This window comes from Anolis carolinensis, chromosome 1 (assembly GCF_035594765.1).
Source record: "Anolis carolinensis isolate JA03-04 chromosome 1, rAnoCar3.1.pri, whole genome shotgun sequence".
Lineage (NCBI taxonomy): Eukaryota > Metazoa > Chordata > Lepidosauria > Squamata > Dactyloidae > Anolis > Anolis carolinensis.
This window is the reverse complement of record NC_085841.1, coordinates 6,113,519-6,128,951: the sequence shown is the minus strand read 5'-3', so window position 1 is coordinate 6,128,951 and position 15,433 is coordinate 6,113,519. Positions and strand designations below refer to the sequence as shown.

Below are 15,433 nucleotides of genomic sequence, written 5' to 3'. Positions count from 1 at the left end.
TACAGTAGTTGGAAGGGACCCCAAGAGGCATCTAATCCAACCTCTTTCCCTATGGAAACACACAACTAAGCTCCCCTGAAAAAATGGCTATCCAATCTCTGTTTAAAGACTCACAGTGAAGGAGAGTCTTCCACTTAACCATCAATAAGTTCTTCATAATGATTACTTTGAATCTCTTCCTGTAATTTGAATACATTGATTTGTATCTTAGACTTTGGGGAGGCCGAAAACCAGTTTGCTCTGTCATCTTCTACATGCCATCCCTCCAGATATTTAAAGATGGCTATTATATCACCTGAGAGAGAGCCATTCTGATGTAGTGTTGAGTGTTGGCCTAGGACACTGGGAGACAAAGGTTCCAGTTCCAGAAAACCTTGTCTTCAAAACATCTCAAAGCTTTCACATTTTCTCCCAAGTGACTCATTAGCTAATGCTTTCTCAAGGTTTCCTGCAGTGATCGAGTTCCTAAATGTAATCTGAAATATCCTTAGTGTTTTGCTTAGTGGGCAGTAAGCCTGCAGACCTGATTCTGTGTGTGTTGGGCTAAGATTATGTGAGATCAGGGCTTGAATCCACTCCTTAGGATGATAAAAACAAGAACAAATAGGCTGAGAGATAGCTTTTATCCTAAAGCTGTGACTATATTGAACTCTATGGTTTCACACTGATGTGGTATCAGGGGTTGTGCAACAGTGATTAAGAGTGTGGAAGGATGGGTGTTTTGTTTCGTAATTCTACATATATAATGTGATTGGGGATGGTATTTAATTTCAATGTACGATGACAATCAAGCTATTCTATTCTATTCTTAGCCATAGAAACCCAATGTGTGACCTCAGCCTCAGGACCCTTCCAGACATTCTCTTTATCCCAGGATCTGGAGAGATACAGTCATTAATTAATCAGCCCCAGCGGGTTTTTAATAATCTATCCTGTATTTATTACGATTTTACCATTTATGTGTTTTAAATGCAATTTTTTATCCTGTATTTTTGTTTTAATTGATATATTGTATTACTGTTTTATCTTTTTATAGTATGATTTGTATTATGTTGCCTATATTTTGTCCTATGTTGTTTGGGCCTCTGCCCCATGTAAGCCGCCCCAAGTCCCCGCAGGGAGATGGTGGCGGGGGATAAATAAAGTATTATTATTATTATCTGGTCCCAGGTTTTCTGCTTTAAACCACCATATTATCTGGAATAAACAGAAAACCTGGGATCAGCTCCTGGGATAAAGGGCCTGTCTGGAAGGACTCTCCGAGGAAGGTAGGGGCAAAGACTCATTTGAACACATTTCTCCAAGAGACACCATGATATGTTCACTTTTGGATCACCATAAGTTGGAAATAACCTGAAGGCATGCAACACCAATCAATACTACTTATTACTCTTCTCCAAATAAACCAAGAAAGCTCCCTAAGCCATTTGTCCTAGGGCTTGGTTTTTAGATCTGTCATCTTGATTCCTCTTCTCTGGACATGATCTCACTTTATCAGTATTATTCTTCAACTGCAGTCCCCAAAACTAGACACAGGATTTCAGGTGAGGTCTGAAAACAGGACAACTTTCTTCGCCATTTTTCACCGCAGCCAAACATGATCAGTGACTGACTTTATGCACAGTAGCCCCGCATATCCTAAAATGTATATTCTAAGGATATTTGGGGTTCCATAGAGTGAAACTGAAAGCTTCTTTTGGCTACCTTAGTGCATGTTCTTAGCTTCCTGCCCTTTGCATCCAACCTTCCCTTGGATTGCAAAACAATGGAGCTACTGTTCAACATTTATGGGAATCCTGTTGATCAAATGACAATCTTGCAAGTTTTCTAGCAAGTCCGGCCTGATCTCCTTCACATCTGTCGTGAAACAAGAAATACTTGTTGGCTGCGTTTGCCCTGGAAGAGAATTGACTCGGCTGCGTTCAGGTGTGTGGAGTGTACCCTTCCTTAGTACAAACCGGTGATCCTATTTTAAAAAATATTTCCTATCTTATTTTCCCTAAAGAAAGCAAACAGAATATTTGAGGATACACCAACAAATGGGATGTTGAAAGTTCACAATCCTCGAGTGCTTGTTTTTTTTTTCCTCAAAAATCTCAGGATTCTTTCGTTTTTCCTCATCTGCCAGAATGTCGCAAAGGCAGCTTCCCGTAGTTGCCAGTCATTCCCAAATCAACACGCTTCCCTCGTCTCCAAGAGGAACCAAGCCCTTCGCTTGTTGACACAGCTTCCTCCCATAATCTCTGCAGGAATCCTTTTCCGTCTTCAGGGTTTTTCCAGGCGCACGGTGGCCTCATTTTTTCCAAACAGCTTATCTCTGCAATCTACTTTTACACCCTGTTCTCTGCCTTTCACAGACAATTGGCCTGATCGGAGCCTTTGGTGCGTGGATGCGTGTGTGTCTGCATATGTGCGTACCCACTGGGCGTTTTTTCTACCTTTTTAAATCAATTTCTATTCTGATCTCTCCGTTCATTGTAAGTTGGCCAGGCTTTTCAAGTGATGAAGAAAGTGGCATCTATTTTGTTGTTAAATATGCCCATTTTTGGATGGGTTGTAAAGAACTATTCTCCTTCCTTTCTGCCAATCTCAAAACCACCTGTTCCCGGCTGCCTCTGCTTTTTACTTCAAGGAAAAGGAGGGAGAGAGTAGGCAATTCAAACCATGAATATTTTACTACTCTGAACTCTATTCTTTTGCCAGACTTCACCTGGAATACTGTGTCCAATTCTGGGCATCACAATTAAGGAAAGATATTGATCCTATCCAGAGAAGGGTGACCAAAATGTTCAGAAGTCTGGAAGCCAGGAATCCTTCTGAGGAGCCGCTCAGGGAACTGGAGCAACTCAGCTTGGAAAGGAGGGTATTAAAAGGGGATATGATAGGTAAAGGTAAAGTTTTTTTCCCCCTGACATTGAGTCCAGTAATGTCCGACTCTGGAGGTTGGTGCTCATCTCCATTTCTAAGCCGACGAGCCGGCGTTGTCCGTAGACACCTCCAAGGTTATGTGGCCAGCATGACTACATGGAGCGCTGTTACCTTCCCACCAGAGCGGTACCTATTGATCTACTCACATTTGCATGTTTTCAAACTGCTAGGTTGGCAGGAGCTGGAGCTAACAGCAGGCGCTCACTCCGCTCCCCGGGTTCGAACCTACGACCTTTTGGTCAGCAAATTCAGCAGCTCAGCGCTTTAACATGCTGCGCAACCAGGGGCTCCGAAAGTATAATTATCCCAGTTCAAAAGATCAACAACAGTGCAACAATATATATAGCAGTCTTTCTGAATTCACACAGAACACATAGGGAATAAACAGTCCCATTAAACAATCTTTAAATATGCCTCATTTGCCTTATAATCGGGCTTCGGAGAGTATGGCAGCCATTTCCTTCCGGACCATTTCCAGTCAGCTGTTCTCCTCCCTCTCCGACATGAAAGTGGCAGTTAAAACCGTTTGTCTCAACACCAAGCTAGAGACAGCAGCCAATCGGAATTCTGGCTCCTGACTGGCTCAGCCAATCAGCTGTCGACACATGCCCTTTCCAGTCAACTCACCACATCATGGTGCCTCTTTTACAAATCCTCACACTCTGTCCCTAAACCAGTGAATGTGTAGGGTTGGCAATACATTCTCTTTCAAAATACATTCTCCGTCTTATCTGCAGCAGATGCAGAAAGGGATATACAGTGGAGTCTCACTTATCCAACTTCCTGTGTTATCCAATGCAATCTTCCTCCTGCCCAGATCCACAACACGTTTAACACGTTGCACCATTAGGGCTAGCCATGGATATGATAGCTATGTTTAAATATTTGAAAAGGTTTTCTATTGAAAATAGAGCAAGCTTGTTTTTATCTGCTCTAGAGGCAAGAATGTGAAGCAATGGATTCAACGTGCAGGAAAAAAAGATTCCACCTGAAGTTTAGGAAGGATGTCTTGATATCATAAGAACTGTTCAGTGTTGGGAATATGCTACCTCGGTGTCCAGAGGAGTCTCCCGCTCTGGAGATTTTAAAGCAGAGGCTGCATGACCATCTGTTGGGAGTGTTTTGATTGGGTGTTCCTGCATGGCACTGGCCCTTGGGGACTCTTCAAACGCTGTGATTCTTTGAGGGCAAGAAAGGGGTAGGTGCATTGCATTTGAGACTTCACTTTTTCTTTGCCTCCCCCCCCCCCCCCCCAAGCCAAGACCAGATGCTTCTCTGTGATATGAATCCCTCCCTTCTCCTTCCTGTCGCCCTCCCTGTGTCCGTGACAGCAGCAAGGCTCCTTTCCCAGGGGTTGGGATTTGAAGAGAGGAGCTAAACTGGACGTGCAGGATCTTTGTTCTTCAGTGAAAGCCTGTCCTCTTTTGAGCCACAGGTTGCTGCAGCATCATTCAAAAAGCTCTTGGCTATGCTTTACATCAGAGCGTTGGGATTATGTCAGCAGCTATTGGAAATAGCCTCCATGCTACCAATGGATTGGATCGTCACACTTCTAGGCAGACTTGAAGGCCATGTTTCTGTTTTTGCCAAGCCATAACCTACAGTGTATTCCTTACTATACACTCTTTATACCGAGCATATAGTCCAGAGATTGATGGACTGCAATTTCCTCCCATTGCCATGAATGGTCTGAGCATAATGTTTTATCATCATCATCAATTTGATAAGTATAATATAAGCCACTTACCAGTGTTAAGCAATACTTTCCCACTTTCATGAAGTTACACTGGCCACCATTTACACTGGCCACTGAACTGTTGCTGCAGTATATTTTGCAACAGTCCAGTATTACTAAATATACAACTCAGTGCTGTACTTTAACTGGTTTTAATCATTAAAACTATAGAACTTTAGGGGAGCTTTTGAAGATGCTGAAACCTCTCACAATAATAATAATAATAATAATAATAATAATAATAATAATAATAATAATAATAATAATACACTGAAGAAGGAGACAGAAGGCCTGATCCTTGCAGCCCAGGAGCAAGCCATCAGAACAAATGCAATTAAGGCCAAGATCGAAAAATCAGCTGTGCAAGGAATGACCCAAAATGCAGACTGCAAGGAAACCGAGGAAACCATTGATCATATCCTCAGCTGCTGTAAGAAAATCGCACAGACTGACTACAAACAGAGCCACAACTATGTGGCCCAAATGATTCATTGGAACTTATGCCTCAAGTACCACCTGCCAGCAGTAAAGAACTGGTGGGATCACAAACCTGCAAAAGTATTGGAAAATGAGCACGCAAAGATACTGTGGGACTTCCGAATCCAGACTGACAAAGTTCTGGAACACAACACACCAGACATCACAGTTGTGGAAAAGAAAAAGGTTTGGATCATTGATGTTGCCATCCCAGATGACAGTCACATTGACGAAAAACAACAGGAAAAACTCAGCCGCTATCAGGACCTCAAGATTGAACTTCGAAGACTCTGGCAGAAACCAGTGCAGGTGATGGGCACATTGGGTGCCGTGCCAAAAAATCTCAGCCAGCATTTGGAAACAATAGACATTGACAAAATTACGATCTGCCAACTGCAAAAGGCCACCCTACTGGGATCTGCGCACATCATCCGAAAATACATCACACAGTCCTAGACACTTGGGAAGTGTTCGACTTGTGATTTTGTGATATGAAATCCAGCATATCTATCTCGTTTGCTGTGTCATACAATAATAATAACAACAACAACAATAACAACAACTACTACTACTACTACTACTTTATTTTTATATCCCGCCACCATCTCTCCGAAGGGACTCGGGGCGGCTTACAGATGGCACAAAGTGGCTGAAAACAAACATAAAAGTGAACACAATATAAAATACAATAAAATAAAACACATGCAACATACAAAACAAACATTCAGACTCAATCAAGCTGTGATCTCTCTTCTAAACAGTTATGCACTTTGGGCAATTCCTTTAAAATCCAGAGTCAGAGGAGACTTTCAGCTCACAACAGCCACCACTTTTTCGCTTAATATTGAGCAAACTGACTAGAGTTGATGGAAGGTAGCATCCAATAACATCCTCAGCTCTGCAATATAATATACATGCAACTGATATTTCCTTTTTCCACAGCTCTTTTCCTTTACAGGTGTTTGGAATCTGTGAGATGTATCTCTCCGTTAATTCAAAATCTTTCTTCAAAACACAGATCCATATTCAGTAGCACAAAAATATGAGAGTTCCCTTCCCATCAATACCACATAAGCCATTATTCTCAAATTCCCAGCCTTTTTTTTAAGGCAGTCTCTTGCTCAGAGCTTTCTAAACTTTGTGTTGTTGCTGTGTTGGCTGTACTGTGTAGGCGTGTGGGGCAAACATAATGAGAGGCTATGTGAAATGAGCAATAAAATATTTTATATTAAAAATATAAATGAAAGATTTTCACGAGATATGCTGTTTCTCCATATATTTCACTATTACAACTGATGTATGTGCCCATATTTCTTATAAGGAATTTGTTTCACCTTACTAGTAAAACTGAATGACTGTGTCACGAAGTGATGTCTGAAAAGCATGACACCAACATGAAATGTTTGGAAATGTCTTGTCTCTCAGTTTTTGTAGAAGCCAAGATACAAAACAAAATATTTAGCTGATGTTTTTACCAATTGTTTAGCCAGGAGGTAGCTGACATCCACAGTTTCAATGTTTTGAGCCCATGAGTGAAATCATAGCAAATACTCTCTACAGAAGGAGTCTCCTGATTCAAAGGGATTAAGTCTGGAAAATGATTGCTGTCCATTTTGTTAAAAAACAAAAAAATAAGACATCCAATACAGTATATTGCTGTGATTGGGAAATTATTCAAAAGGGGAAGGGGGTGTATCAGCAAAGGTCACACTTGATCATGGTTTTAAAAAAAATCCTGCATTGCTAGACTTAAAAACCAATAAGCTGACAATTAATGCAGATCATATGGAAGGCAGATCAGTCAGTGGGCAACCTAGGGATTAAAACATGAGATATGGTTTGTGGGGGATGATTTAATCCCAAAGTAATGTGTTGGCATTGAGAACAAAAGGAATGGATGATCAGAAAGGGCTGATACTGTTGTTGCATATACAGGTTGAGTGTCCTTTACCTGGAATTCCCAAATCCCAAATACTCCTAAATCCAAAGTTGTCCACATGAGTGGCAGAGAGAGAGACCCCTTTTCTTTCCAATGGCTTAGTATACAAAAATTTCATTTCATGCACAATGTTATTAAAAATAGATAAAATGATGTTTATGCTAGGTATATGAGATACAGGGAGCCCCCAGTGGCACAGCGGATTAAACCACTAAGCTGCTGAACATGCTGACAGAGAGGTCAGTGGTTCGAATTGAGGGAGCGGGGGAGCTCCCGCTGTTGGACTCAGCTTCTGCCAACCTAGAAGTTCGAAAGCATGCAAATGTGAGTAGATCAATAGGTACCGCTCTGGCGGGAAGATAACAGCGCTCCACGCAGTCATGCCACCACATGACCTTGGAGGTGTCTACGAACAATGCCAGCTCTTTAGCTTAGAAATGAAGATGAGTCAGACACGACAAGATTTAATGTCAGGGTAAAACTTTTACCTTTACCTATATAAGGTGCATGAATGAATTTCATATTTAAACTTGGGTCTCATTTCCAAGATGTCTCATGTTGTATATATCTGCCAATAAAGATATTCAAGGATCCGAAAATGTCCAAGCGTTTTGGATAAGGGACATGCAATGCTAGTCCCAAGCATTTTGGATAAGGGGCATTCAGTGCTAGTCCCAAGCATTTTGGATAAGGGACATTCAGCTTCATAAGAGAGCCAGCATGGTATAGTGGTACGACTCTGGAGACCAGGGTACAAATCCCCTCTTGGCCATGGAAATCCACCTTGTGCAAGTCACACTCTCTCAGCCCCAGAAAACTCTGTGACTGGTTGGCTATAATTCAGAAAGAACTTGAAGGCACACAACAACAAAGGCATGAATGAATATTCCCAGTAATTTGCTGCAGTGCCAAAATGGTTATTAAAACTCTTCAAGAAGGGGGAAAGAATAGCAAATGGGGGGTTGTGCATGCTTAGTGGCTGCAAAATGTCAGTGGGCAAAATTATGTAGGTTGGATTCTACATTGTTGTGTAGAGCAAAAATGGCTGTTCGGGTGACACAGTGAGCAGAAGCATACAAATGTTGCAGCGTTTGTTGCAGTTTCTCACTTATAGCTTCAGCCCAGGCGCCGTTTTGAGCTCAGTGACTCGATGTTTGTTGACTGTCCTGTCTGCAGTAAGCTGGATTGAAGAAAAGGAGCAGCAAGTGATCAGAGACCTTTTCAAAGTTTGTTTGGTTACCAGCATTTTTTAAAAAAAGGAACTTCCATCAGTTAACTTCAAAGTATGTTTCTTATTCAGTTTCCAGTCTGATGTCATTCATTTTAGATAAAAATCAGTGCAGCATGGCTGAGAAGACATTGCCATTAATACTACAAGCATGATGTATGCAATCACACGCATGTGTTGTTGTTGTTGTTGTTGTTGTTGTTGTTGTTGTTATTACGATCACTATCATTTTGCTATTATCTCTTGATTGAGCCTAGATAGATAGAAAGATAGATAGATAGATAGATAGATAGATAGATAGATAGATAGATAGATTAAAGTTGGGTAGAACTGCACTAATTCTACTGTGTAGATACACCTTCATTGGGGAAAGCATATTCCCAGCTAGATGTAAATTCAATATATTAACAATAATAATAATGTTATTTATTACCCGCCTCTCCTTGTGGCTCGAGCGGGTTACAGCATTGTGTTGTCGAAGGCTTTCATGGCTGGAATCACAGGGTTGTTGTGTGTTTTCCGGGCTGCATGGCCATGTTCCAGAAGCATTCTCTCCTGACATTTTGCCCACATCTATGGCAAGCATCCTCAGAGGTTGTGAGGTATAGTGGGATACCTCTGGGGATACCTGCCATAGATGTGGGTGAAACGGCAGAAGAGAACGCTTCTGGAACATGGCCATACAGCCCGGAAAACACACAACAACCCTGCGTTACAACATTGCTAAAATTAACCCATAATCATCTAAAACATTCTATAAAATACACATATTAAAACATTTCTACAAAATACATATTAAAACACACAAAACAAAGATGCAATGCAAGATGCAAGTTTAAAATTTGTGATATAATCTAAGCCACTTACCAGTGTTAAGCAATAAATTCCTACTTTCATGAAGCTACACTGGCCATCATATATTTGGTTGCTGCAATATCTTTTGCAAATACACTGTCCTGTGTTTCTGAATTCACAAGCTGTCCCTTCAGATCTCAACTCAGTGCTGGACTGTAATTGATTTTAATCATTCAAACTATAAAACCGTTCTCATTTGAGGCGTCTATTCATGCAAAATTTATCTGACCGTGTGGTTTCAGTGCCAATCTTCTCTTGGCCATGAAGACTCCCAGCCTGACCAAGTCTTGCTGTCTCAACCTCAGAGGGAAGCAATAGCAAATGCACTTGGAATAGACCTGGCCAGGAAAACCACATCACTGGATTGCCATAAGTTGTTTAACGTCTAGTTATACTGTTTACAGTGGAAGGGGGTCATAATGTAATAGTCTATTAAAGGGGGAATAAAAAGTGTGGCTATTATGCGGTGAAATATGGTATTTTGAACTTCAAATCCATCTTTACATTTTGCCCTCATGACACAGCATATGCTAACACATTGGTTATCTGCCAACAGCCTACACCTGTAGAAGGAAGTGCAGAAGGCCAACTGTATATATGTGCTTTATTATTCCCTCTGCCTTTTTGTAAGCCACCTTGACTCCCAATTTGGGGAAAAAGCAGAATATAAATAAATCGATAGATGAATGGATAATAGAGCCTCCTGGCCATTTCCAGAATTCACCTGGAAAGATACAGGGGATCCTCTCCCTTCGTCTCTCCTTGGTATCAAAATAATGCTCCCTGCTTGATATCATCAGTCATGACGATGAATTTAACTTGGACATTCTGTTTTCAACAACTGTGTTTTGAATTGGACTGGTTTCACGTACAGTAGAGTCTCACTTATCCAAGCCTCGCTTATCCAAGCCTCTGGATAATCCAAGCCATTTTTGTAGTCAATGTTTTCAATATATCGTGATATTTTGGTGCTAAATTCATAAATACAGTAATTACAACATAACATTACTGCGTATTGAACTACTTTTTCTGTCAAATTTGTTGTATAACATGATGTTTTGGCGCTTAATTTGTAAAATCATAACCTAATTTGATGTTTAATAGGCTTTTCCTTAATCCCTCCTTATTATCCAAGATATTCACTTCTGCCGGCCCGTTTTGCTTGGATAAGTGAGACTCTACTGTACTCCCGTGGGGAAGCTGTGGTGCAAAGCCATGGGGACCTTTTGTGGCACCAACCCCATTGTTTCCAAATGATCAAGGCTCTCCTATAAGTGCCCCAGTGGTGAATCCTCTCTTCTTAAGTCTGGAGAAGCAGTCATGGCCATTTGGTAGTCTCCCAACGGTTTTGCAGAGTCTTAATTTCCCTTCTCTGTCTGCAATGAGGGAAATACCTCCCTTAAGGTTGAATCTTCTAGCAGTCAGGACTTTAAGCCTTTACTTTTTTGGTCCATCTCCACCCATGTCTGGAATGCGAACCTATCTGAGCACATCTCCGAAATTGACTTAGCCTTGGGCTGCAAGACGTTCCTCATCTTTTGGAAGTCGTGGGGCCCATGCAGTTTGTGAACACCCCCAGAGACACCTTCTGAGGCATTCTTCATGCCAAAAGAATATTTTATGGCATCCTGAAAATGGCCATTCACACATCCCAGAAGCCTTCAGGGGCCACAATTGGTGATGAAAAGACCATTTAACCTTTAGAGCCAGTGTGGCGCAGTGGTTTGAGTGTTGGAGACTAGAGATTAAGCCATCAAAGCCCAGCAGGTAGCCTTGGGCAAGTCACAGAAGAAAGCAATAGCAACCCCCACCCAAAGAAGCCCTGCCAAGATAGGTTCTCCTTAGGGTCACCACAGGTCAAAATAACTTGACGGCACACAACAACAGCAAAGTCCCCAAAAGTTATGGTTCAGATCAGTGCTTGTTGGAAAGCCAATGTGTTGTAGTGGCTTGAGCATTAGACTACAACGCTGGATACCACTTTTGGCCATAAAACCATGACTTAAGAGGAAGACAAAGGCAAAACCCCTCTGAAGAAACCTTGCCAAGAAACCCACATGAGAGAGGTTCATTTTAGTACTGCCATAAGTTGGAAACACCTTGAAGGCACACAGCGAGAATAGTCCGCATTTAGACACACATACAACAATGTGTAATTATAAAGAAAGGAAGCAGAAAAAGAAATTTAAAGGGCAAAGCACATAAGATAGGAGCATAGGCCAGGAATATACATAAATTTAACAAACACATTTTCCAGAAGTTAATGTCTACAGAATTAGAAGTTGAATCATGAAATGAAATGTTTTTAACTACAGTCAGCCATCCACATTAGCTGGAGGTCAGGGCACAGGATCCTCGCCCAAATAGGAAAACGGCACAATTTTAAAATGCTATTGTTTATACCAGTAAGAACACTTATACCCTGTTTCCCTGAAAATAAGACATCCCCGGAAAATAAGACCTAGTAGAGGTTTTGCTGAATTGCTAAATATAAGGCATCCCCTGAAAGTAAGACCTAGCAAAGTTTTTGTTTGGAAGCATGCCCGCCAAACAGAACACCAGAGCATGCGGGTTTGGTAAATGTACATACCATAGAGTGCTGTACATGGAAATAATGGTAATAACAATAAATTCTTGATAGGATTCACAGTTTGTCTGGTTATGCTGGTTTGTGATGACAACTACTGTACAGTATATAATGTTCATTTTTTTGTTCAACAATAAATGTGAATTCTTCTTCATGGAAAAATAAGACATCCCCTGAAAATAAGACCTAGCGCATCTTTGGGAGCAATAATTAATATAAGACACGGTAGGTGTTCCAGCATGGATCTGTGGTCAACTTTTACACAGTGAAGGATCTAGAGATTCCTAGAGAGAACATGGCAATAAAATCTGCAAGAGTGAAATCGACAAATTCAGAGGGCGGTCTGTAAATGTGATTTTTCGTATTCTATTCCTTTGTGTAAGCCACCTTGATTCCCAGTTGGGAGAAAGGCAAAACATAAACGAAGGGATGGATGGATGGATGGATGGATGGATGATGCAGCCTCCTGTCCAAAGTCCACCTGGAAAGATATAGGGACCCCTCTTCTTTGGTCACTCGATAGCATTCAAATAATGTTCTCTACTCTAATTTGACCATTCTGTCTAAAACAGCATTTCTTTTTTGCTTTGGACTATTTTCACACCCTTTGGTGGGGAAGCCGTCATGCGAGGCCGTTGGGAGCTTTCCTGGCACCAACCTGTCCTTTCCAAATGATTAAGCGTCTCCCATAAGTGTCCCCGAAACTGAAATGTGTGAGTTTGTTTTGAGCCTGGCACTGCCTATACCTGTCTCCATGCCCCACTGGCTCCCTGTTCAGTGGCCCGTGGTTATTAAAATTCCTTCCGATACAGGAGTTCCTGGCCAGCATTCCTGTTTTGGGGCAATCTGGGTTTCTCTGAAGTCTACCAGGGCTCTGAATGTTGGCTTGATCGTCAATAAAAGCCCTGTATTTCTGTCAGAACCTTTCTCCTCCATGATCCTTTCAGCCGCATGTATCATCTCTCTGGTAGATCTCACAAAGGTAATTTTTAAATATTTTTCCATTTGCAAAACTTCCTTATCCACCATGGGAGTGGGTATGAGGTGGCACTCCTTGAGGTGATGAATTGGCCAAGGAGCGGAGACATCCATCACCAAGTGAAGTCTAGCGTCAAAACTCCTTTGCAGCCTTGAGAAAAAGAAAAGTTACCTTTTGACTTTCACCCCCACCTGCACCCTACATTTTCTCCCACGGCTCAATCAGTATGTCCCATAATTTCCATTTCTTGTCCCTTTTCAACTAAAGGAGGGGATATAACAAGTTAGAGCTTGACCCAGCTAGCCTTACAACTTTGTTGTTTTGTGACTTTAAGTAAGACTGGTGATGAATGTATTGAGTGGTTTTCTGTGGTCATGATTTATTCAGACTGGGTTTGCTTTTGCTTCCTCTGAGGCCGAGAGACTGTGACTTGCCGAGGAGTTTCTATGGCTGAAGGAGTATTTAAAACCTGGTCTCCTGGAGCACTATATTAACATTTAAAACATTTCCCCATGTGATTTCATTGAGAAACAACAAAAGTGCACAGTTAACCTTATAAACTTTTTTGGGAATTACAGTCAGCTCTTCCCCTTCGCTAGGTTTACGGGCACAAAATTATAGTGAAAGTGAAAAACCATGAATAAAGAAATGGATTTTTGTCTTCTAATTTTGCCGCTATGGTCAATATCTACTGGAACCTGACCACGGATTGTCATGGGGTGACCTAGAAAGTCTTAGAGAGGTGTTTTCTTCCGAAATCTCCAGGTCTTTTAGCAGGACCTACTAAATTGTAGGAGCCATAGATTATTAGGGAGACTATTTTAATCAAATTTGTGAATAATCAAATTTGCAAATGCGGAGAGACAACTATAATCTCGTTCAGCATCTTCCAAATCTCCTTGTCCTCCAAAGGCCAAGTCTGGTGGAACAGAAATAACTTTGCACTTGAGATTCCATTAGTGTTTCTTTGGGACACTTAAACAGCTCTGGGTCAATTCTCCGGAGGAATCTCTCTCCTTTAAAAATCCGCATAAACACAGTTGAGATTTACAGTGTTATTTTAAACTCTGATTTCTCTGTGTCCTTAGTACCTGACCCTGTTTGTTTGTTTGCCTTCTGAATCAAATGGGTAGGGTTTAGAAATAGGAGGCTGTTCAACGGCAATGACAAAAGTCCTCTGAGTATTCCTTGTTTAAGAAAACACAATGTTGAATTCGGGGGTTGCTGTAAATCGACTATCCACCTGAAGGCACAGACACACGCAAACAACTACAACAAATAATAATTACAATTATTTCTTACTGTTAAAAATCGTGTTTCACAATTAAAGGGCCAGTGAGAGATTGCAAGGGGATAACACGAAACTTGTACATATATTGCTGCTTGTCTTAAATTTGACACACATCCCTTGCTTTTTATTTTTCCACATAGGCAAAAAATAATAATTTTATTGCATGTCACACTGAGATCCCACAGTACGAAGTGCCATCTAAATATCAGAATAAATACAATAAAATAAGAAACAGTATGTTCCATTCCATGACCTGATTTCTACTCTGTCTGTTTTGTTTTGCAGGACGATGCTGCCGATGGAAACTCTTCAGACGAAGCTTCTAAAGAAGAGCTTGAGCCAGCTGAACAGGTGGACGCTGGAAATACAGTGACCAGCACACTCACCGTCCAGGAGTATTTTGCCAAGCGCATGGCAAAACTCAAGAAAGCCCACCGTGGACCAGACCATGACCCTCCTCCAGAAATGACTGAAAAGCTGGAATGTTTGGAGTCCCAGCCGAGAAGAAAAAAGAAGCAGAAAGAGGCTGGGCTTGAGAATGCGGCCGGAGGAGCAAAAGCAATAAACCCGGCGAGACTTGACTCAAGTGGAGAAGAGGAGGATAAACTAGAAACCCAAAAGGAGAAGAAAAAGAGGAAGAAAAGGAAGAAATCTAAGCAACCGAGTGGTGATTGTAGTCTTACTTGCGATGAATCCCAGGAGGAAGAGTTGTGTCTCAGAGAGGCATCTGATGCAGAGGTTGAAGACTTAGGGGAACCGCAGTCAAAGAAAAAGAAGACCAAAAAGCTAGGAAGGGATAGAGAGGGAGAGGGAGGAAGAACAAAGCCAAGCAAGAAGAAACGCTCCAGTTAACGCGTGTCTGCAAACTTCTCGAACTAAATTGGTTAACATGTTACTTGCACGAATGCGGCTGACTGTACAAATGAGCTATGTCTCCAGCCCAAAAATATTTTTTCGGTCTCATCCCTGTTTGCAGTCCTTACTCTTAAGACAGTCACCAAAAAGCGTGGCTCCTCTTTAAAATCCACAAACAGGCGAATTAAAACTTTCCAAGTTGTGGGTAGTTTTACATTGTGCAATTTTTAGTATGCATCTACACCAGGCATGGGAAGACTTCGGCCCTCCAGCTGTTAGGAGTTGCGTGGGTTGAAGTCCAAAACACCTGTAGGGTCAAAGTTTGCCCATACTTGATCCACACCGTTAGAATTAATGCAGTGTGATTCCACTCTAACTACTATGGCCCAATGCATGGAATCCTGGGAGGTGTAGTTTTGGTGCAGCAACAGTCCTCTTTGGCAGAAAACTTCAGCCTCCACAATTCCATAGCATTTTGCCACAGCAGTTAAAACGGTAAAAAACTGCATTAGTTCTATAATGTGGATGCACCGTTGGTCAGACTTCAGGCTCTTATCCA

At 41.5% G+C, this 15,433-nt stretch overlaps 1 protein-coding gene across 1 annotated transcript in view; it reads left to right on the top strand.

Moving 5' to 3' along the window:
* pinx1 (PIN2 (TERF1) interacting telomerase inhibitor 1) overlaps window positions 1–15,078 on the top strand; it is a 59,100-nt gene extending 44,022 nt beyond the window's left edge. Inside the window, exon 7 of the mRNA XM_008121362.3 lies at window positions 14,305–15,078. Coding sequence (XP_008119569.1) covers window positions 14,305–14,871 — 567 coding nt within the window. The 3' untranslated portion in view covers window positions 14,872–15,078. The remainder of the gene's footprint in view (window positions 1–14,304) is intronic.
* Window positions 15,079–15,433: the final 355 nt, after the last annotated feature.